Source organism: Phoca vitulina, unplaced genomic scaffold (assembly GCF_004348235.1).
Source record: "Phoca vitulina isolate PV1807 unplaced genomic scaffold, GSC_HSeal_1.0 scaffold9, whole genome shotgun sequence".
In the NCBI taxonomy this organism is placed as follows: Eukaryota; Metazoa; Chordata; class Mammalia; order Carnivora; family Phocidae; genus Phoca; species Phoca vitulina.
In genome coordinates this window covers 27,719,303-27,742,346 of record NW_022589712.1, presented here as the reverse complement: position 1 = coordinate 27,742,346, position 23,044 = coordinate 27,719,303, and the positions used below count along the sequence as shown (strand labels likewise).

The window sequence follows — 23,044 nt, the reverse complement described above, 5'->3', positions numbered from 1 at the left end:
TAGTAGTTTCTAACGGTGTATTAGACACTTTAGATGACATGTTGTAGAGTTTGGATTCTGTTATACTCCTCTTATGAGTATTCAGTCTTATTCTAACAGGCAAATAAACTGTTGGTGGTTTACCTTGATCATGTGGGGACTTGGCTTTAGGTTTTATTAGGGTGGCTCTGTATCGGATTTGCTCTTAATTTTTAGTGCACTTCTTTAGTCCTGGGATGTAGTTTTTTATTCCTACGCTGTGGCCCTTCTGGAGTTTCAGTGGAAAACTCAGATTGCTCATGAAGCCCCTCTAACTTCAGGTTCAAATTCCAAAGTCTGTCTCTCCTACACTGGGCAGCTGCTGAAATTTCTGTTCAGCTCTCTTAAGACTTCTGGCTACTATTTTCCACCTGGGCTCCTAGGGTAAAACTCACACATGTCAGGGGTTAGCTGAGAGTTGAACAAGAATTTATACACAGGTTTTGAGGCTCTCTCTCTGTGGCTCCTTTATGTAGGGGGTATCGCACTCAATTTCCAGGCACTCTGGCAGCCTCACACTGACCCCTTTGATCATTAAGACTCTGGTTTTCTTCTGGAGTTTTATCTGTCCTGTGGCCCTGCTGATCAGGGAATGCCCCCCGAGGGAAAACCCATTTAAATGTGGATCTCTTATCCAGTGTGGTACCCTTCATCCAAGAATCAAAACCTCTCCAGTTTCTGACTACTTTTAGTCACTCACCAATGCTTCCAAACTGTTTTCCTTCTTAAGTGTTTTTCCAAAGTTTATAATTATTACAATTGGCAGGAGTAGCTGTGCAATAGAACCCACTCTGCCATTTCCAAAAGGCAGAACCTTGATGAACAGAAGCAAATCTCGATGTGCTCTCATTTCCTAATCTTTTCTTTCTATGATTCATGGTATTTTTAAGCCTTGTCTAAGAAATTCTTTCCTATCCCAAGGTCAGCTTGTATATTTTATTCTAAAAGTTTTTTTCTAAGGTATTTAAAAAATATTTTGGTTTTTAATTCACTTGGATTTCATTTCTTGTGCATGGCTTAAAGCAGAAATCCAATTTCATTTTATTTTTACGAGCAGATGAACAAATTTTCCCAGTCCCATTCCTGAAGAGTCCACCCTTTCCACTCTGATTCATGAAGTGCACTGTCACAAATCTAGTCTCATAAATATCTCAATCTGTTCCAGGCTCTCTCTTCTGTTCCAGTCTCTCTCTTCTGTTCCAGTGTTTGTCTATACCTACACGCATACTGTAATACCTTAATTATTACATCTTTATAGTAGGTCTTGTTATCTGGGAGAGCAAGTCCTTCCACTTTGTTCTCCAAGATTGCTTTGCCTTTTCTTGGCCCTTTGTTTTTTTCAAATAAATTTTAGAATCAATTTGTCAAGTCACATGAAAGCCCTGTTGGTGAGAATTAACATCTTTAAAATAGTAAGTCTTCTCCTCCACAAATTTGGTATACTTTTTCATACATTCTAGTATTCTTTCATGTCTATCAATTTTTATAAATTCTCCACAAAATATTTTTGTTCCTATATTCTATATTATATTTTAAAATATCTTTTAAAATGTTACTTTCTCGAATTATCTTTTCATCCAACTTACCCCAATTTACTCTGCCATATCAAATGAATTTCATCAAAATTGTTTACTGAAGCTATAAATTCTAAGATTTATTTCGTAATACACAATCTAAAGGATAACAATACTTTAACACTCCCATTTGCAAACCATTTTTTTCATGTCATGGATTTATCAAGTAAGTGTCTTATCTGATATACTTACCAAGAAGCTCCATGGTCTCTGCTCTCAGTGTCCAGGAAATTAGAGTCCAAAAACATGTCTTTGTAGATTCGACCAACAAGGCAATACATATCTGAAGCAACCTGCCCTTCACTTTGCACCAGTGGGATCATAACATCAAGAGCTTTTTCTCTATCTCCAGGGAGATTTCTCCTAAGGTTGGAGGAGAAAAAATATCATTGTTTCAAGATAGATTATAGAAGCAATGTAGGCCAATTATCTTTTTAAAACTCTACTTGATATATTGATTCACATTAGTGAAGTTTGGCAGGATAAAGACAACCATAAGATTTTGAGAGTCCCCTGTAAAGCTCTGTCCTAAGCCTTTTTGTCTTTTCAATCTATCGCACGTCTACTGGGTCTAACAAGGATCACTTCTGAGCTGCTTTCCTGATGACGGTGATAGATTTGCATTTACCCATCTATATAGTCCTTCTAATTTCATAGTCCATACTTTCACGGTTCATAGGTTCAAGGGCATGGAGTAGGATTAGGAATGCAGTCTGTGGCCTTAAATGGGGCAGTTGACTAATCCAGACAAGGACCAAGCCCTGACTTTAGGTTTCAATGGCTTTTGCTCCAAAACACTGTACAGACTTAGTCACAGACAATACCAACAAACCAACTTTAACCCAAGAGTTGCCTAAAGTCCACGTGTGACCAGTTGATGATCTAAGGAAGATACTTTATGTAGATCATTTTAAAATAGCAAGTATGTGTAGATCATTGTCAAAACCAGATAAAAATTCTCTTAAAGGGACGCCTGGGTGGCTCAGTCAGTTAAGCATCTGCCTTCAGCTCAGGTCATGATCCCAGGATCCTGGGATTGAGCCCCGCATCGGGCTCCTTACTCAGCAGGGAGCCTGCTTCTCCCCTCTGCCTGCTGCTCCCCCTGCTTGTGCTTGCTCGCCTGCACTCCCTCTCTCTCTCTCTCACTCTCTGACGAATAAATAAATAAAATCTTTAAAAAAATTCTCTTAAAAATTATTTCTTCGATCTTAAGAACATTATGCTAAGTGAAAGAAACCAGTCACAAAAGATTACATATAATATGATTCCATTTATATGAAATGTCCAGAATAGGCAAATCTAGAGACCAAAAGTAGATTAGCGGTTGCCTAGGTCTGGGAGATTTGGAGGGGGAAGGGAGAATGACTGCTAATGGGTTTCCTTTTAGGGAGATGAAAATGTTATATTTATTGTGTTGATGGTCATACAATTCTGTTACTATATTAAAAACCATTAAATTGTATATCTTAAATGGGTGAATTGTATGATATATGAATTATATTTCAATAAAGCTGCTACAAAAAGTTATTTCTCTCCTCCTCTATGACTTTAAATATATCTGCCTATGAAATTCCTTTTTGCACTTTGTCCTAAGTACCTTGAGTTTATAATAACCCTTCATACAAATATGCTTATCAATTCATCATATTGTATTTTAGGAAAGGTAAAGATAAAACACAAAGAAAAATATAAGCGGCTCTATAGACTTTCAGTTTTCATTTCAAAAAAGAACATATTCCATTCCATCTTTCAAGAAAGATTTATTTGAGAGCCAGTTGGAGCTGGTAATCTCTGGAGGTCTCATCTCACTCTGTCAAATCTACAGAAAAAGATGTTTAATAAATGGGGAAATGGAACATATTTTCATTCTACACTTATTGATACTTTAGCAAGTCCTACAGTTTGGGTGGATAAAGAAGGGAAGAAACAATCTCTGGTTGAATAGCACGCTGACTTTTTTCTTTGCAGACAGAGGCAGGAGAACCTAGTGATGAAGAGCACAGACATCAGTACCCAACAGATCTGGGTTTGAGCCTCAGTTTTATGACTTGCTAACTATGGGCCTTGAAGAAAAGGTATTCAATGTCTCCAAGCTTTGGCTTCCTCATCTGTAAAATAATCAAGCCTTAAGTGACACACAGCATGTGGCCCAGAGACATGACGTCTCTCCCTTTCTCTTCTACTCATTCTTTTCAGTTGTAGTAACTACATATATATTCAACTCCCACCATGGAAGAGAGCAGCACAACTAACAAGCTTTGGACAGCTCAGTGCTTCGGGCCTCTGTGTGGCCAGAGCATGGCCGGTGCCTGTGGTGACTCTGGGTAAGACGTGGCACTGAGGTATGTGCCATGATGTAGACAGAAGGCCCAGAGGCAGGACTGGAAGTAGCAGCTTTCAAGCGGGTCTTAGCAGATTCATGGATACATGCCCTAAAATGTGCCCAGTGGGGTTCTGATTATAATTAGGTATGTTCAGAGCAGTGAAAATGAAAATATTCTCTGGTTACCAGGAATATGTTCATCTAGACATAATTACCCTTACCCTACTTAGTAAATTTTTTAAAAAGATTTATTTATTTATAGGAGAGAGAGAGAGAGAGTGGGGGGAGGAGGGGCAGAGGGAGAGAAGGAGAGGGAGTCTTAAGCAGACTCTGCGCTCAGCACAGAGCCTGATGCGGGGCTTCATCCCATGACCCCGAGATCATGACCCCAGCCAAAACCAAGAATCAGACACTTAATGAACTGAGCCACCCAGGCATTTGTAAATTTTTAAGTAAATAACCACTTGGGGTTGAGCATATTTGCCTAAAAATAACATCATATTTGTGCAATTTAAAAAAATTCTAAACAAGTATAAATAGTAAAAATAAACTCAGAGAAAAAAAGAACTTTAAGAATTTAAGGAATAACATGGAGGACATTAGGGGAAGGAAGGGAAAACTGAAATCAGAGAGGATGACAAACCATGAGAGACTATGGACTCCTGGAGACAAACTGAGGGTTTCAGAGGAGAGGGTATGGGGGGGAATGGGGTAGCCGGGTGATGGGTATTAAGGAGAGCACGTGTTGTAATAAGCACTTGGTGTTATATGCAAATAATGAATCATTGAACATTATATCAAAAACTAATGATGTACTGTATGGTGACTAACATAACATAATAAAAAATAAATTAAAACAAAACAAAACGAAAGAGAATTTAAATATACAAACTGTAAGGGCTTTTTTTTTACTGACAAAAAAATAAAAAAACCAATGTATATGCTTCCTATATTTTATATGGTTGAAGTAGAAATATTAATATTACATTCTAATAGGGAGTGGCTTCAATGCTATGGCAAAAAAATACCCTAGGAAGAAAATGCAGGTTACAAAATAGTATGTTAGCATACGGTGGACGGAAATTTTCCTTCTTACCTATTCAGTGCAAATGCATAATGAAACTTCACATGGTGATGGGAAGCCAAATCAAAGGTTGGCAGCTTTTCTAACGTCTCTACCAGCTTCACAATAGAATCATAGTCCTTTCAAACAAGAGGAGAATAACACAGAATTAAACTACTAGGAGAAAGTTCTGACAATGAGATGACTTCTGACAACCAGATATTTGAATCCGAGAAGGGTGTTAAAAAGAGAAGTAGGATCCATGGAATACTTTCAAGAATCTAGAACCAAAAAGAAATTGTTTTTTCTTAAATAAGAAATTTGGATTATATAGATAAAAACCTTAAAATATAGTTACCACAACTGACCCCCAAACAGTTCACCATCTAGCATGATAATACTCTATTGTCTAACTATGGGTGGTTTACTTCTCCATGGAGCCAGATTCCTGGCATACAGTGTCCTATCAATTACTTTCAAAGAAATGATTTTCAAAATATCAAGGCCATGGAGCAAATGACTGAACTTCTAAGTAATAAGATGATGTCATTTCAAGCTCCCCTAGTCTTGGGATCTGAAGTACCACACCTCTACATGTATGCCAATTTCTGTTGTTCTCATGAAGCTTTACATGGGCCTGAAAGGCTGGGAATAAAAAACTAGAAGTCATTTAGATTTTACTATATAAAAATCTATTAGCAAATCTCCAACTCAGAGAGGATTTCATTCTGTTTACCTTATTTTAGAAAATTTAAGACATGTCAATAAAATTAAATGGCATATTGGTGTGTTTTAAAAAGTTATTTTTATAATTAATCAGTTGCATATTTCTTGCTCCTGGCTAGTCAGATCTAGCACTACCAATTTCAAGCAACAGAATTCCAAGGAGTAAGAGCTATGTTCAGAAAGCAACCCCCCCCCACATTTCTGCTAGTTGCCACAACACAGCTTTCATTTATTGGCTGACAGGTGTGTCTGAGGCTAACAAAATAGAAGAGATTGTCCCCAGGTTAGCTATGCACACAGATTTTTCTTTTTGTTCTTCTGGAGGAAAAAGTCAGACCTTTACCATACAAGTACTTCATTACACAATCACGGATGGCTAACTCATAGGAGTCTTTTTCATTCATCATAGATTCTCAGGATGAAGAGCTTAGAAAAGTCAATTAAAAAAATTACATGTAGTGGCATGAATGACCTCTCAGCTAACTGAAATTGGATGCTAACTCTCCCTTATTCCTTCAACATGCTACATGATGAAGAGTTTCCTTTAAGCATCTTCTCACCTGGATATCTCTGTAGGAAAGTAAGAGGTTTATGACAATATCTGCTGTCAAGACTTCAATATTATCTACTCGTTGCCGAATTCTTGCCAATTCAGCTGCCAATTCTTTACCAGTGTATAAATTTCGAGCTTTCCTGATATCATTGAGTATAGATTCCCGGAAATACTGGCTGGTGAGAAAACACATTTCAAAGAGTTAATACTAGAAAGGATTTCAAAGAAAAGCAATGATTGTATAAGGAAACAAATGACATTTGCAGCATTTGTAACTTTCAATTCACAGGATGCCTAGAATGAACACCTCATAGATCTTGCATTATTAAGAAATTTGGGAGTCCTATATATATATGTTTAACACTCTGCTTTGCTTTAGAAAGACTTAGGTAAAGATCCTGCATCTTAATGAATTTTCCAAGAACCTACCATGTACCACTTGAAACGCCAAAACTTTATTTTTCATTTTACTGTTTTGCGTAGAAATTGTTCCAAATAAATCAGGGATGCCTCTGATTTGAACAAAATATAGCCTTCACTTTCTGACTCAGCATCATCACATTACCATAAATGGTTTTTCTTAACTAAAATATAATCATGCCATCAGCAATTTTGGCAAAATTCTTGCTCTTATAGTAAAAGTCTGTGGACATTTATTCTGACACTATTTTTGTACTTTGAATATATATATATATTTTTTATCCCTACCATTACTATAATGTAGTTAGCAGTCTTCTTTTGCCCCCTTTCTGATCTCAAGTTGTTCTCTTGTGAATACAGTGAACTATGTGGCATCTCTTTTATCTACTTAGAAGATATCATACTTTTATTTTTCTGGTTCTTGGCTGTGTGCTATATCTAAGAAACATCCGATAAGATGCACAAATAAAGGATGCAGAACAGCACTCCATTATCATCATCAAACGGCATTATTCAACTTTACCTAGAACTTGCTTGTGCCACCTTCAGAAGTTGAATGAAACGATCCACAAGAGGTAAGCAAATGGGTCCAAGAAGCAGCTCGAAGTTCGGTTGCATGAGCTCTGTCAACCCCTTCATGAAGCTGCTATCACAGCAGTAGACCTTGTTATGTGGAGTGATCATGTAAGGGACAAATGTGTAGTTCCCAGTGCACATCTGTGGAAAGAGGAGGTGCCGGGAGGGGGTGAGCTGGCCTGGAGACTCCACACGAATGAAATCCCAAGTCCTACTGCACTGAGTCATTTTAAATAGTCATCCTGAATGTGAAGCTAAATAGAAAAACCTCATTTCTTATTTATGACCTATGAAAGTGGAAATTTCCTCCAATTTCTTTAATTGCTTATTGCAAATAATTAGGACTTACAGATGATGCAAAAAAACAAAACCCCAAAAATCCCAGTATGGCATAGCTTCTATCAGTCAATTAAATATTTATTCATCACCTCTCATGGCTAAGGCATTATGATATATGTATGCTGCAGGAAAAATAGAGTAGTTTTAAAAACACAGCCTTCAGCCTTCGGGGAATTTAAAATTTAATCACAGAGACACAGCATCAATACATGACAAGAATAAGAGCTAACGTTTAAGGGCTCTGCACCTGACAGGCTCTGCTGTGAGTGATGCCGAAACAAAGCTGCTCCCTCCAGGCTGCTCTGTCATGGTCATGGCTCCATTAGCCTTCTAGTTACTAAAACTAGAGACCCAGAAGTCTTCCTTGAGGCTCCCATTTCCTTCACCACCCATATCCTATCGAAATCCGGTCTGTTCTACCTCCAAAATAGATCTCTTATTTGTCCATTTCCCTCCACCTTCTCTGCCCACGTGGAAGATGAGGCCACCAACATACCCAGCCTAAGCCACCGTCACTGGCCTTCAGTTGGTCGCCCTGCTTCCACTTCCACCCCCCAATCTATTCTCTACCCAGCTGTCAAAGTGATCTTTCTTTTTCTTTCTGATTTCAAGTTTTTATTTAAATTCTAGTTAGTGAACATACATGGTAAAACTGGTTTCAGGTGAAGTTATGATTCATCACTTAAAATGACCTTTTAACAACCTATATCAGATCACTTCCCTCAGCTGCATAAGGCTCCCCTCCTTGCTCCTGGGATGAAGATAAGACATGTCCCAGTGGCCTACAAGGGACTGAGAACCCAAATCCTGCTTCTCTCTCTGGCCTCAGCCCATGCCACTCTCCACTCACTCATCCTGACCTACTATAGATTCCCAGTGATGCCAGGTGAGGGAACACTAGTGCAAGCAAAAGTTGAGCTGGGAAGAAGAAAGAGGAAATTGGACTGGACATCCCTGAGTAAGTCAGTCTGACTGGATCTTAGAGCTCGGGCAAGGGATGTGAATGCAAAACTCAGGATTTTGAACTGTATGTACTGGGCAGTGAGAATCATGGAAGGATTCAGAGCACGAAAGAAAACATAATCACAGTCCTAAATGGGGTTACCTAAAAAGAGTGGTATCATTAGCAAAAACGCAAAAATTCAGAAAGCAGAAGCAGACATCATTGTTTATGAACATATTACAGTTGAGGGCACTTGTTATATATCAGATAACAAATCACACACAGAACCTGACTTCCAGTTAATATATGAGAGGAACTTCAAGAGGTTGAAACCTGAGTTGGGGTGGGAAGCGTGAAAGTTCACTATTAAAAAGGCTGAGATTTAAGGAGGGCAGGACACTGAAAGTCAGAATGTCCAGAAGAAAGCTGGAAATATGTGATTGGAACATAAAAGAGTTTCCAACAAAAGTACAGACCTGGGAAGCATTTGGTATGGTTGAATCTAAGGAAACATGAGAGACCTCTAAGAGAAAAACCATAGAGAGGAAAAAAAAAAAAAAGGCAGAGGGCTGACAAGTAAAATGAGAAAAGTGGGAAACCCTATCACTGTTTTAGGGAGCACAGCGAGCCCAGATTACGGATCCTAGCCATTTCAGCATTATGGGGAACAATACATCACTTCGCTTCCCCTTAGAACAAAACCAATGAGAGCAAACATTGACTCACACTTGCCATGTGCCAAGAATGAATGGTCATGCGTTCCCAATAACCCACCGAAGAAGGTACTGCTGTCTCTGTTTTTTTTTTTTTCAAAGATTTTATTTATTTATTTGAGAGAGAGAGCACAGGCAGGGGGAGGGGCAGAGGCAGAGGGAGAAGCAGGCTCCCCGCGGAGCAGGGAGTACTGTTGTCTCCGTTTTATAGGCGAGGATTCAGACAAGGCTCAGAGAAGGTCATGCAGCTGGTCTGTGATGCGTTTGGGACTCCAGCCCAGGGACTCTTCTCTAGAGGGTATGCCATTATTGTTAGAGGGGTCAGCACCCTCCCCAGTGGCCTCCGTATGCTGACCCACCAACACTTCGCCTCAGGTCACCTTTGTGGAACTCAAGCTACTGCCTCACAGCAAACACACGAGAACTGATACATGCCTTTACGGCCAGAATGAATTACTTATTCAATATTCTTTAAGGTACTTGTTGTATGTCAGGTAGTGAGGCAGAAACTGGACCTGACTTCCATTTAAAGTAGGAGAAGATCTTCCAGAGGTTGAGATTTGATTTTTCAAGCACATGAAATTGTTCCTTTCTTAGGTTCTCCTTCATGAAACAATAATTTGGAAAGCTAGTCAGGAAGAGGAAAAATAAACATATCCTGCTTCTAAAATGTTTCCGAGATCCCACAGCATGTCCACCAATTTGATCCTTTTACCTGATCTATCGCCTGAGCAGAAAAGAAAGGCGAGTGCACCAGAGGTTGCTTCCCAAAGCTTCTAGAGCTTTAACTATGAGTGGGTTAAAAAAGAGCAACAGAATCAAATACCCCTGTCTTAGATAAGTACTATAACTCAAAATTCAGAAAGAAAATGCTCTGAATCTTCCAAGTCAAAAGTTAGAACAAATAGATGAAAAGCCAATAAACCAGAAAAGCACTATTAGCATTTCGAAATAGTATTCTGCTGCTGCTGGATAAAGTTCTGTATCCTCAGAAGCCTTAATGACACAATGACACATGTCATTGTGTCTAAGACATGAAATAGGATACATAACTATTGAAATACTGGGCATCAGGGAAAAATGCATCTGTATAAAACTAATTCTGGGAAAGAATGACTCTCAGATGTCTGGGTGTATAGTAGCAGCGGAGAGGTAAAGACAGAAAAACGAGAGTCATGCAAACAGCAGAGAAAAATGGATTCCTGCAACCGTCTCCTTCAAACCCCATGGAATAAGGCTTCAGAGTCCTCACAGAAAATAACCAACATGCTAAGGTCTTCCTAAGTTCCTGGCCTCACTGCACTTTTTGGAGTCTCCTTCCTATGTTTCTAAGGCAATAAATATATTTTTTGCCAATTCCCCATTGTTGGGGAAGTGATGAAGCTTCAGGAGCCACATGGATGCTCCTAGGCCTGAGCTAAGACCCCTGTGAGCGTGCAGTGGGGAGAAAGTGTGAGGGTTGCTTGTGACACTGCTTTTTATTTGTTGCTGTTTTGTTTTTAAAGAAACCAACTGCTGAGAAAAGCACTTTTTTTCAGAACGATGAAAACTAGACTATTTATCTCCCAGGTTGGCTCACTCATACCTCAGGAATCTTACTACTGCAATTTCTGTTGACAGATTGCTGTTGTACCCATAGTTTGAAACAACTGATAATCCAAAGCAAATTAATAAAGAAAACACCGTGTGATCAAGAACAGACACCTTGGGCGGAATAACTGCCTTTTATTAATAAGGTACTAATTCTAAAATATTTAAGCCTGCCTCTTGAAAAAGAAAGACCATATCTTAAATTTCAAAGCACTGACCTGGGAAGCACTGAGGCATGCTCATAAAATAACAACAGCAGTCTCTCTGGCCCATGTCTGTGTTCCTGGCTGTAAAAACCTGCAGTTCAAAACTTAGTCCTATTCTATGATCTTTATGTAAAAAAATAATGCTGATTCTGTTTTTCAATTTTTAAAAGCTACATAAAGATGAACATAAGTGTATGTGTGTGGAAAATGAATTAAGTTTCTGGGAAGAAATGTACTCAGCATTCAAACATATTGAAATATCGGCTCAAAACCCTCAAGTCTTGAGAAGGACACCCAGCCCCTGAAGCCCAGGAGCTTACTCAAGCCAACAGGTGACCTGTTCGTCATGGGCAATACTCGGAAACCTTATAACCCTGCTTCTCCACATGTCTGATCTGCCAGTGGTCATGATTAGCTCTTTCTTACCAGGTCTCCGGTAAAGGCCACCTCCTCTCAAAGACCTTCTGTGACTACTTGGTATATGGCCACGCGCTCTTCAGCACATTGCCTTGAGTTAATTTTCTAATATGTGTCTTTGCTGATTTGCTTATCGACCTTCTCCCCGAACTAGACTCTGGCACTAGTCATTTGCTGTCTCCCGGAGCAGTTATGAATCTGGCTGCCTCCATTTTCAACTGCCATAGTGAATCCCTGTGGCACCAAGCCCAAAGCCTGGCACACAATACATGTTGGATCAGTATTTGTTTAATAAAACTGTTACACGAAATAGATGTCTGAAGTAATAATTGCTCATTTCCTGCAGAGATGTGAGGAATAAAAGTGCATAATGACAACTTTATTTATGTTGCAATGAGTCCCTGGTACAATCATAACAGTAAGTTTTAAACTTTCTGGTCTAAGGAAAAACTACAATTGTATTTTTAATCTTATCATCTTAAATCAATTCAGGGGCAGATCTTTATGAAGGATATTATTTTCACTGTAAGTTGCAAAGATACATTCTTTAAATACTGGCTTATTTTCCAAATGAAAAATACAACCACTAACATAACAAGGCTGGTTCCCTTAGATATAAATTGTGTAATTTTTCTTCATGCATTTTTAAAATTTGAAATTTATTTTTATCACTTTTTAACTTTTGTTTAATATTGCGTGGAAGGTAGGAATTCTGTGGTGTGGTCTCAAAGGCAGACTACAAGACTCAGGAACTTAAATCAATCTGTAGAGATAAACAGATAATAGATATCTATGCATCTGTATACGTCTGTGTACATACGTGTGTATTTGTACCTATAATTTGTGTTATATAGTGTGTATGTAGATATAAACGTGTATAAACACACACATATACATATATGCAGTGTGTGTATATATATGCTGCCTAAGTGCCACTCAGAATTACACAAAATTGGATATACTATGGAAACACTTTTTTCCAAACTATAAGTATATATGCAATAAACAGGCATCAGTATCATCTCCCACTACTGTAAAAAGTTTCCTTTTAAAGAAATGTTTTGATAAAATAACCATATTTATATGGATACATCAGAAACTCTGAAAAGGGAAAACAGAGAAATTAACAATTTGTGGAGATAAAAAGAAGGCCAGAGATTAGTTGGTGGAACAGAAAAGATAAAAAATTTCTGGAAGAATTAAGGAAAATACTCACAGTATTCTTCTGGCAAATGATTTCCTGAAAAATGAGAAAAGAAGAAAAGCAGAAGTTAATACAAAATTAATTCAATATTTAATTAAACTATTTGATGTAGGAAAATGTGTATTAACAATTTTATTAGCAATCAGAAATTTCAGGGAGTATACCATAAATTCCTGTATCGGAGAAATTGACAATCTGATGGAAATGAAAGAACATAAAAGGATTCTCAATGGTTTAAAGGAAATGGTACAAACATATAAAATCCAAAAACTGAATAATCTAAAAACCATTCTTGCAGAGTATGTATGCACAGAATTATTAGCCATGATCTTTTTAGGAAAAGGCTAAAAGGAGTTCAGTTTTCTGATGTACAATATCACTCATACTCTGGGAGGAGACCATGCACATGCTGTCTCCTGGGAAATAAAGGGTATTGGCTACTTATCAGAGTGGGCAAACCCAACACATACGTAAGATCATCTGACAATAAACAGTCACAAATATAATTTACGTATTGTTCAACAAAAAGTGGAATGTGAGAAATACACTGAAGGCAGTTTCCCTATCTTCTAGGTTGTGAGGAGTGAGATCATGCAAATAATGTAGCTATACTGTGTCAGGTGCATAAAAAGCTCTTGATAAAGCTAGCTCTCATTGTCATTATTTCTGGATGTTTAAATGAGTAGAGGCATGGAAGAGACAATCTGGAAAAGCCTATGGCATAAAGGCTTCACTGAGGTTGGGGAATCATGATTTAGAAAGAGAAATGGACAGAATTTTGGAAATGATGGCATGTATGTTGTCATGGAAACAGGGAATGTAGGCTTTTGTGGTGCCTCAAGGGTGGGTCCATCTGGCTAAGAAGAAGAGCCAGATCTGGTGAGGTAAGGCATGAACAGAGGAGCAATTCAAGGTCCAGCCAACTGACCATCATTCTTCATCCCAAGATCAACATGGGGGCAAAGGGGAACTGACAAAGTCATTGGCTTAGAGCAGTATATAGGATTTTTGAATGTTTTAAGGATAACAGATGAGTAAATAAAAAGCTATAGAGGAAGGAATGGTGCTGGGTAATTTTGAAAGCCATAATGATATATATAAAATAGTACAAGAGGCCCTTCAATACTTCACAAAAGGAAAAAAAAAGGACACATACACATTTACAAAGAAACAGTACATGCCTGGGTCCACATGCATATATGTACACACATGGTAAATCAAAAGAGTTATACTACAGTAAGGTCTTGTGTTTCCGAGAGAAAGAGAATGTTACTAAGAAGTAAGGAAGCCTGGGAAGATCAGCAGAGAAGGTGGAACTCAAGATGAGCCAAGGAAGACAGACAACTTCCAAAGGCAAAGCAGGAAGGTGGAGATCCAAGTTAGAGGACCCAGAACAGCAAAGGCCCCTTCAGGGAATAACATATATTTTTATCAGGGGCTAGAAAAGACAGTTCATTTAGTTCATTTTGGGAAGTATAAAGAGAGAGTTAAAGAGGTATTTGAAAAAGATCTTGAATTTAATCATTAGACTAAGAAGAAAGTTGATTTCGGCATGTACCAACAGTATTAGAAAGTTATTTGGGGCCTTATTGGAGAAGGCCCTGAATGCCAAAATACTTTGTTTTGTGAGTAATTGGCAGTCACACTGTTTTTTAAGGTGAACAATATACATAAAGAAGTATCAGCACACATTGGGACACTGTAACAGCAAAGGCTAGGAACACCATCAATGTCTATCAGCTAGAAACTGGTTGAATAAACTATGGTACATCCATTCAATGGAATACAATGCAGCTGAACAAAGAACGAGGAAGTTCTTCATGCAGTGATATGGAAAGATCTCCAGGATACACTAAGCCAACTAAGTGAAAAAAAATCAAAGTACAGAATGGTTTTTAACCTATGCTCCTATTTATGTATCAAGGGGAGAAAAAGAAAATTCAAATTGTACATTCATAAAATCTCTCTAGAAGAATATTCAAGAATCTAACAATAGTGGTTGCCAGTGGAGGGGGAGCTGGCTGGATGGGGGACAAAGATGAGAGAATGACTTTTCACTATATATCTTTTTGCACTTCTAAATTTTTGTATCAGGTAAATATGTTACCCAAGAAAGACAAATACATAAAAGGTAAATCTTGTTAAAGTTTAAAAAAATACTAATTCGACGGTGGTATTTAGTATTGGAGGGAAAAGACCATTTAGGTGGCACTGCAAAAGTTCAGGGATGTCAAAATAAGGGCTTGGACAATAGTGGTGCCCAGGGCGCAGAAATCAAGAGACGAATGAGTGACATTGTGGAGGAAGAGTCAAAGCAGCTTTTCCCACAGGTGTTTCATAGGTAGTGCATCTCTCTTTCTCCACCCCCCCTTCCCTGACTCTCTCTCCCTCTCCCTCTCTCTCACACACACACACACACACACACACAATCATTCATGAAAAAATAAATACAACAATGCTGGATAATCACAAAACCAGTAACACAGTATGCAGAATTTTCCAAACTTGATTTACGGAGCATCTCTTCAGAGAAGTAAACCATAGTCTTTCGGACACTGCTCTCTTGTGATAGTAACACCCCCCTCTCCTCCCTCCAAGTAACAAGGGAATGTCCTTCTCTTCTTCCCCTACTGCACAATATCCTCTGTGCATTGCATAAGAAGTCCGTTCTCTGTGAAGGTGCCTTCAATGACACCAATCTTCCCAATAGAAGTAGATGATGTCCTTATTTCTGCCACCATTACCCCTTGTTCAGACCTCTAGGACAACACAGGTACCAACTGCAGATGCGTCATCATAGGATTCTCCCATCCTACATCATGAGCATCTCAGATGTTTTATTCATCTTCATACCCCACTGGTTGCCTAGTAAGTCAAATGGCATATGGTAGGTACTCAATAAAAGCATGAATAAATAAATAAGTTAATGAAAGTATAAAATATTGGGCTATGAATCACAGTAGAAATGTGTAAGTCCTGGCTCTGTCATTTCTCCTCTCTCTAATATAACACACTAAGAGTTGGGTTGAGTGACTGCCCGTCTCTTCCAACTCTGTGTTCTAGCATTTGCTTCTGGCTAAAGGCCTATCACAGTGAGCACTGTCCTTGTGCCACAGGAAGGAGAGATGCTCTCATGCCCAGCGCAGGAGCTACTCTACTAGCACCTCTCTCTTGGCGCACCGGGCCCAGAAATGGAGGTAATAATAAAGGGCGCAGTGGGGAACACTGAGCAGGCTCAAGGCTCCCTCTGCTTGGCCCTACAGAAAATAAGCTGCTGTTGGCTTAGAACCAATATGCTACATCTTCCTGAAGAATGGCTCGTTGGAATAATAAGCCTCTTACATGTCTTCTTTGCTTTCATTTCATTTTGCAATATAACAAATTAGGAAACTGTATTAAAATCATTCCCATGAAAAATCCCTCCAGGAAATAATAAGAAGTGTATATGAGGGCTATGTTGCACCAGAGACAGGACAGAGAGCCATGGTTGACACATCAATGGTCAGTTAGCAAGTAAGCAGGATGCTTGCAGGAATGTCCAGATGCAGCACTTTTTATTAAAAGGGCGCAGGTTCATTGCTTCTGGTTCACTACTAAATTGTTAAACTACTTTACAGGGTCATATTTTCAAATGACTCTTTCCCTAACATTTACTGAGCATGTAACTTATGCTACTAAGTTAGCTACTATTTAGAAGTACTGAAAAGAATCCAATAAAAATTCACTGTTAAATGAAAAAAAATCCTAGGATCTACTGAATTCTTATTAACTGTTGCTTATGTTTTATAGAGGTTAAACAAATATAAGTTATTCTCTTGAAGGAGACAGAGTTTACTCACAGTTTATGATGTAACCTTACATGACACATCCACTCGGAAGAAAAAAAGGACAATTTGTGCGTTTTAACTCAGTACAATAAATAGCAAACAAGACCTCTCAAGGTATCTCCCTACTCAGGCAGAATAGTGAATGTTTAACGTCTACTAAACACACTGAAGGAGAAAAAAAAGGAGGAAGGGGTATCAATTTAAGACACAACTGCTGTATTTCACATCACTGCATTGAAACTTCTCAACTAAAGTGCCTCAAAAGAAGACAATAAAATAAACTCCAGTTCCTTCCCAGTGAAATGTTTTGAGGATGCATTACCTCACTGCAACTTCAGACTTGTCTGAAGTCTTTAGGGGCCATCTGGTCAGCGTACCCCCTGCCTGTACCAGAAACACCCAGAAATGTTTTTTTCTCCATTCTCCAGTACCCTTTAATAACCAAAGAGGGAATGAAGACAAAAGAGACAATCTAATCTAGGTCTCTTTGCAAGGTGAGACAAAGACAACTTTTGATAGCTATTTGGGACAATATAACTTCGCAGAGGTCATTTTAAGGATAAATAAATGGAGTAGCTCCACAACTGGAAAGTGTTTGTGCCGAGGATTTAAGCAGTTACAGCCAGGGGAAGGAAGTGGGAACAGCTGGCGTGGGGTTGCCAAGTTAAATTGATTCAGGGTGGGAGAAGCAGAGCTAGCAAGCAGGATCTCAGTTTCCTGAAAGAAAAGGAGCAGGCTGGGAGTTCCTGACCATGGAAGAACACGGCCCCCAGCTGGTGACCTTCTGGGCCCTCCCTTCTGATCCCTCTTCCTGTCCAAGGGGAACTGGGCAAGTTTTCCACCAAAGTTGGGTAAAAGAGGAATATTTCTTATTTTCCCCAGCTCCATCCTCTTACCTAATTTCAAAACTTCGAAACAAGACTAGGAAACATTTGAGGGGCTGTTTTGTGAACACCCTGGGCCTCACTGAGGAGGTGGGACTCATCCTTACCCTCAAGCACGCTGCTAAAATAAAGCTGAGCCAGTTCAGGAAGAACACTCCAACACAGGTGTCACAGAACTGGCCCATCTTTACAGTTAGGAAATGCATTATACTTGTGCTTACACATTATGCTTGTATAAAGGCTCAAGTTAAAAAAAAAAAACCCTTGATGATCTAATAAGAATCCAGAAAATTCTATTTTTATAGGACATATGAAATCTGTGTGCAGACTTAGAAGTATGAGCGATGACAAGTCAGACAACATGGGGCTCGCCCTGTTTCAACACTAACTGTGTGTGCCTCTGCGTCACTGTATCTCCCGGGGTGTATTTCTTTTTTTTTTTTTTTAAGATTTTATTTATTTATTTGAGAGAGAGAGTGAGAGAGAGAGAGAGCACAAGAGAGGGGAGCGGGAGAGGGAGGAGTAGACTCCCTGCTGAGCAGGGAGACCGATGCGGGACTCGATCCCGGGACTCCAGGATCATGACCTGAGCCGAAGGCAGTCGCTTAACCAACTGAGCCACCCAGGCACCCTGGGTTTATTTCTTATCTGTAAAGGAAGTATCTTTTATCTGCCTCGTCCATGTAGTAAGTACCTAACTTGTCTATCTCCTTGGACTGTTTTTAAAGAACAATTGAAATAAGCTTATGAAAGTACTTTAAACATTTTAAAGACATATACAGTATGAGTTTTAATATTATCAAGGCAAACAACCCCAACTCGATTCCTATTTAACCAGATCTAGAGACACTGTATAACCCGTATTGTTTAGTGACGAGGGGTGAGAACACATCCTGCTCTTGATATGAGCAACGGTTAATTAAAACAACCTACCAAAAGTCAAGTTAACTTATACCAAAGCTGGAAAGTAATCCTACAAGAAATTCTAGACTCTCTCGTCCTTCCCTCTGAGTTTTATTTTATATTTAAATAAATTTGTCTTGCTGTAAGTAGAGACAGGTCTTTAAACGGGGCTGGGATGTTGATGAGTGATATTTTACACATACAGAATTTGAAACAGCTTTTTAACACAAACTTCTCCTTATAATGTGTTGCTATTATAATTAACTTCCTCTTCTTTGACACCAGCTGTTTCTTTCAGCAACACCTAATTGGACCAAATTATTCAAATGCAGGTATTTCTTAAAAAAACAACAACAACAACAAAACCTTGTTGTATAGCTAGAGGTACTATGGATTTCTGTACAGTAAATCACATTTTTCACATAAATTTCAGTAAAAATTTCAAGGATGCATTCTAAAATGACCTAAGTTGGATGATGTGTTACAGTGCCACAGAGATCAACTTGCACAGAAGGATCATTTATTTATAATGAACAAAAGGGAACAGAATTCAGACAAGCCTTGCCCCCTTTGGGTAGGAGTCAGGAGGCTTTTAGATTCTTATTTTCTGTGTGCAGAAGTATTCCTTCTTGCTCTTTAACGTATTCTAACTCATGGGCCTATGATGAAAGTCTCTACCGATGAAGAAAATACCTGGTGCCAACTCATGATACGATGACAGTGTAGCACAGACTTCCTTTCTTTCTTTGACAAAATGGTAATCAGACACTAGAAATGTTGGGCAGAGCTGGGGAGGATAACGGAGGAATGAGAAAGGAGAGCAAAGGCATACTCTACCCAGTATACAGAAAATTCCTTAGTAGATGTGATATTGCTAACTGACATGAAAGAAAACTGGGTTCTCCAGTCTCCAGCCCCTTCCAAAACCTCAGGGATGGACTCTACAACTGGGAAATCAACTCGTGCTAAATAAACCATGTGTCTAGTTTGTCAATTCAAGATCCTCAGAGAAAATCTTGAGGAAGCAGTGCTCACATGTGCTACTCATCTGCTCCTTCCCCAAATCACTCCCCCCTACAATTTGACGTGGAATGACTATAGCTCAGAGAAGAGGTAGGTCATTCCTAGAAGTAAAATAAAGAAACAAGACTGTTTCCTCTCCCAACAGAAAGAAAGATCTCTCCATGAAATATTAAGTGTGTGTGAGGGCTATGTTGCACCAGAGACAGGACAGAGTGCCCAGGTTTACAAATCAATGGTCAGTTATCAAGTTAGCAGGATGCTTGCAGGAATGTCCAGAGGTAGCACTTCATATTAAGAGGACACAGGGTCAATGTTTCCGGTCCACTACTAAATTGTTAAACTACTTTATAGGGTCGTATTTTTGAATGACTCTTTCCCTAACATTTACTGAGTATGTAACTTATACTACTGGCTAAGTGGGTGCTATTAAAAAGTACTGAAAAGAATCCAAGACAAATTCACTGTTAAACTAAAAAAAATCATAAACCATTGGAAAAATACAAATGTTGATTTCATACACAATTCGAACAAAAACTAAATTTCTCTTAGTAATTAACTTTGATAAGGGAGGTAAAACTTTAAGAAAAGGAATTGGGGGTGTAAGAGGGGAAAAAAATGGGGCACCTGGGTGGCTCAGTTGGTTAAGCGACTGCCTTCGGCTCAGGTCATGATCCTGGAGTCCCTGGATCGAGTCCCGCATCGGGCTCCCTGCTCGGCAGGGAGTCTGCTTCTCCCTCTGACCCTCCCCCCTCTCATGTGCTTGCTCTCTCTCATTCTCTCTCTCTCAAATAAATAAATAAAAAATCTTTAAAAAAAAAAGGGGGAAAAAAATGATGGGTTTAGGAACACTATGGAATCGGAGTGGATTCACTAGATACAAGTAAAAATTCAATTTAGGTTTGAAATATTTATACCAAAAATTACCCTCATGTCTTCATCAGTTTACTGGAAACTGGCACAATCACTGAAATGGACAACAAGGACATCACTACTCTTTTCAAAACTATCACAATTTGCTTCAAGTAGAAATGAATAAGTATCAGAAAAACAGACTTAATATCCAATTTCTCACAATAAGTTCTAAAGGAGATTGGATCCCTCTGCACCTGCAGATAAAGGATCGTAAGTACCACAGAACTGTTTGAATGAGCAACTATGATAGTTCTCAAGTTTCATCCATGTCGTAGCATGTGTCAGAATTTCCTTCCTTTTTAAGGCTAAATAATATTCCATTGTGCGTATATACCATTTTGTTTTATCCATTCATTTATTGATGGACATTTAGGTTCCTTCTACCTTTTGGCTATTGTGAATAATGCTACTAGGGACATGGGTGAACAAATATCTCTTTGAGAGCCTGCTTTCAGTTCTTTTGGGTATATGTCCAGAAGTGAAATTGCTGGATCATATGGTAATTCTATTTTTAATTTTTTGAGGAACTGCCATACTGTTAAAAATTCATGATTCTTAAAGGGCTATTTTAGTGATGGTGTTACAAATTCTGGTTTGTGCACCCATGATTTCATGCTAGTCAGATCCCAATCTAGAAAATACTAGATGCATTGAGGCAGAGTAAGAAGTTCCGCCATCACATACGTGTGTGATATACTCAGTGAGATAGTGAAGGATTAAGCATGTAGATAGATTGCTGCAGAGAACAGTCTACTAAGGAAAATCCCATCTGTAAAATAACTTTTCAAGTCATGATTAAGGAGAAAAATACAACTAAATTTCTTGAAAAGGGAATAATCTCACATAATCATTCCTTTTCAACACAAGCTCTGTCACCACTGACTGATATGCATATCAATCTCTAAGGTATTTTTATTCTGTAGTAGATAAAATGGGAATAAAGCCCATCTTGGTGCAGAAAGATCCAAACACATCTGAGCCTTTTTAATCACAGAACATTAGGAAAAAGAAATTAAAAATGATTTGGGCATTCAAATGCCCAAAATGTGTGTAAATTATCCTGATAGACACAGGAAATAACAAAGTATCACAGACTTCTTCCTTAAAAAAAGAATTAATTGTGAAATACTTCAACTATATAAAAAGTATAGAAATTATCACACACCCATGTATATACCACCTTGACTTAGAAATTCAATATTACAGGTAAACTTGAAGACTCCTGTCCTTCTCCCACCCCCGGTTCTATTCTATGCCTATCCCCCGAAGAGATAACTATTCTGAATTTGTTGTTTGTAATTCCCATGCGTACGTCAATCTTCTATAACACAAATAGGTATAAAAGCACTGTCTTGCATGTGATTAGATTTTGCATGGATGGTATCATACCACACACATGCTTCTGTAATTTGTTTTTGCTCTCAACACTGTTTTTGAGATGTATCGATAGTGACACATAAAGCTCTAGTTAACTCACGTTAAGTGCTCTCTAATATTCCACCAAATGATTATACCAGGAGGTATTTGTTCATTCTCTCGTTGATAGGTATTTAACAATTCTTTTGGGGGAGGGGTTATTACAAACAATGTCAATATAACATTGTTGATTAGATCTCCTTCTGCATGCCAGAGACTCTTTGTGCAGTACACATCCAGAGACAGAGTTGCTGAGTCTTGGTGCCCTGCTCATCTGATAATATTAGGTGTTGCCAAATTGCTCTTTGGAAGTAGTGCCAATATCCCCTCCCACCAGCAGTGCCTGTTTCCCACTCTCCACGGCCTCGGCATGGGCATTAGAAGGGCTTTTAACTGTTGACTATCTGATGGTGCACAGTGGTATTTCCTTGTTTTGTTTTGCTTTGTTTTTATAAGTAGCATTGTATAAAGTGAGTGGGGAGTGGCCTAAAAGGAAGAGAGGGAGCTGAAGAAGGGAAAACGGGGGAAGAATCTCAAGAATTGGAGCTGAGAACTGTTTCGTTAAACAGGAATTTCTGATGATAGAAGAAATGGCTCATTAAAATAATTTCCACACTCTACACAACGGCCGTTCATTTCCCTCAAGTCCTTTCTGATGTTAGATGCATTTTGTGCATCTCATTGGTCAGTAGTGTCCAGACTTAACTCTCCCATTTCCTGAGAGACCCCAACTGGAGGTCTGATCATTTCTGTAATGCATGAAGTTAATCTGAAAAAAAGAGTTTCAGCCATTTCTTATTTTCAAGCAAATGTAAGTCTTAGCATAGAGTCTCATTGACAGGCACCTAAGAAGTTGTCATGATATTTATTTAAAGAAAACTGTGAACACTGCGTTGTTAAAATGCTAAGGGGAAAAATATCAACTTGTCTTTCTTAATGTGCAATAATCTTTTTTTGAAAAAAAAAGAAATATTTCATTCTTCTAAGGTATTACTTGTGATTTCAAATGGATACAAAGCTTACTGCAAGTACGTGATTTGATTAGATTCTCAATATCCTTTCATATGAAAACTCAGACATAGCTTTCAGGTACTTTTATGGTTCCTATCAATTATTTTTTAGGAGGTGAAACTTAAAAGTTTTTTCCTATAATTTCATCCAGAGAATTTGCTGCCAAAGAGAAACTGCTGTCTTCAACAAAGAGCAGCAGATGAAAATTAAACTGGTGTAGCCATACGTTCTAGATGTCCAAAGAATCAATGTAAGGGAAGCTAGCTATGTGACAAGAATAGCATTCTCATTCTGTCTTTGTTCTGCGAAAACAGGGAGATGCTTCATTTTTATTTTATTAGGCTAATCTATACAGAATATCTTATGTATAATAACTCTTGTTCTGCCTTATTTCACAAAAATT

At 38.5% G+C, this 23,044-nt stretch overlaps 1 protein-coding gene across 1 annotated transcript in view; it reads right to left on the bottom strand.

Annotated features, from left to right (window-relative positions):
- Positions 1-23,044, bottom strand: part of MAP3K5 (mitogen-activated protein kinase kinase kinase 5) — a 192,070-nt gene that overhangs the window by 111,406 nt on the left and 57,620 nt on the right. Inside the window, exons 3-7 of the mRNA XM_032407803.1 lie at positions 12,678-12,701; positions 7,201-7,394; positions 6,265-6,433; positions 5,012-5,118; positions 1,785-1,955 (exon numbers count right to left, since the gene is read on the bottom strand). Of these exons, the coding sequence (XP_032263694.1) occupies positions 1,785-1,955; positions 5,012-5,118; positions 6,265-6,433; positions 7,201-7,394; positions 12,678-12,701 (665 nt within the window). The remainder of the gene's footprint in view (positions 1-1,784; positions 1,956-5,011; positions 5,119-6,264; positions 6,434-7,200; positions 7,395-12,677; positions 12,702-23,044) is intronic.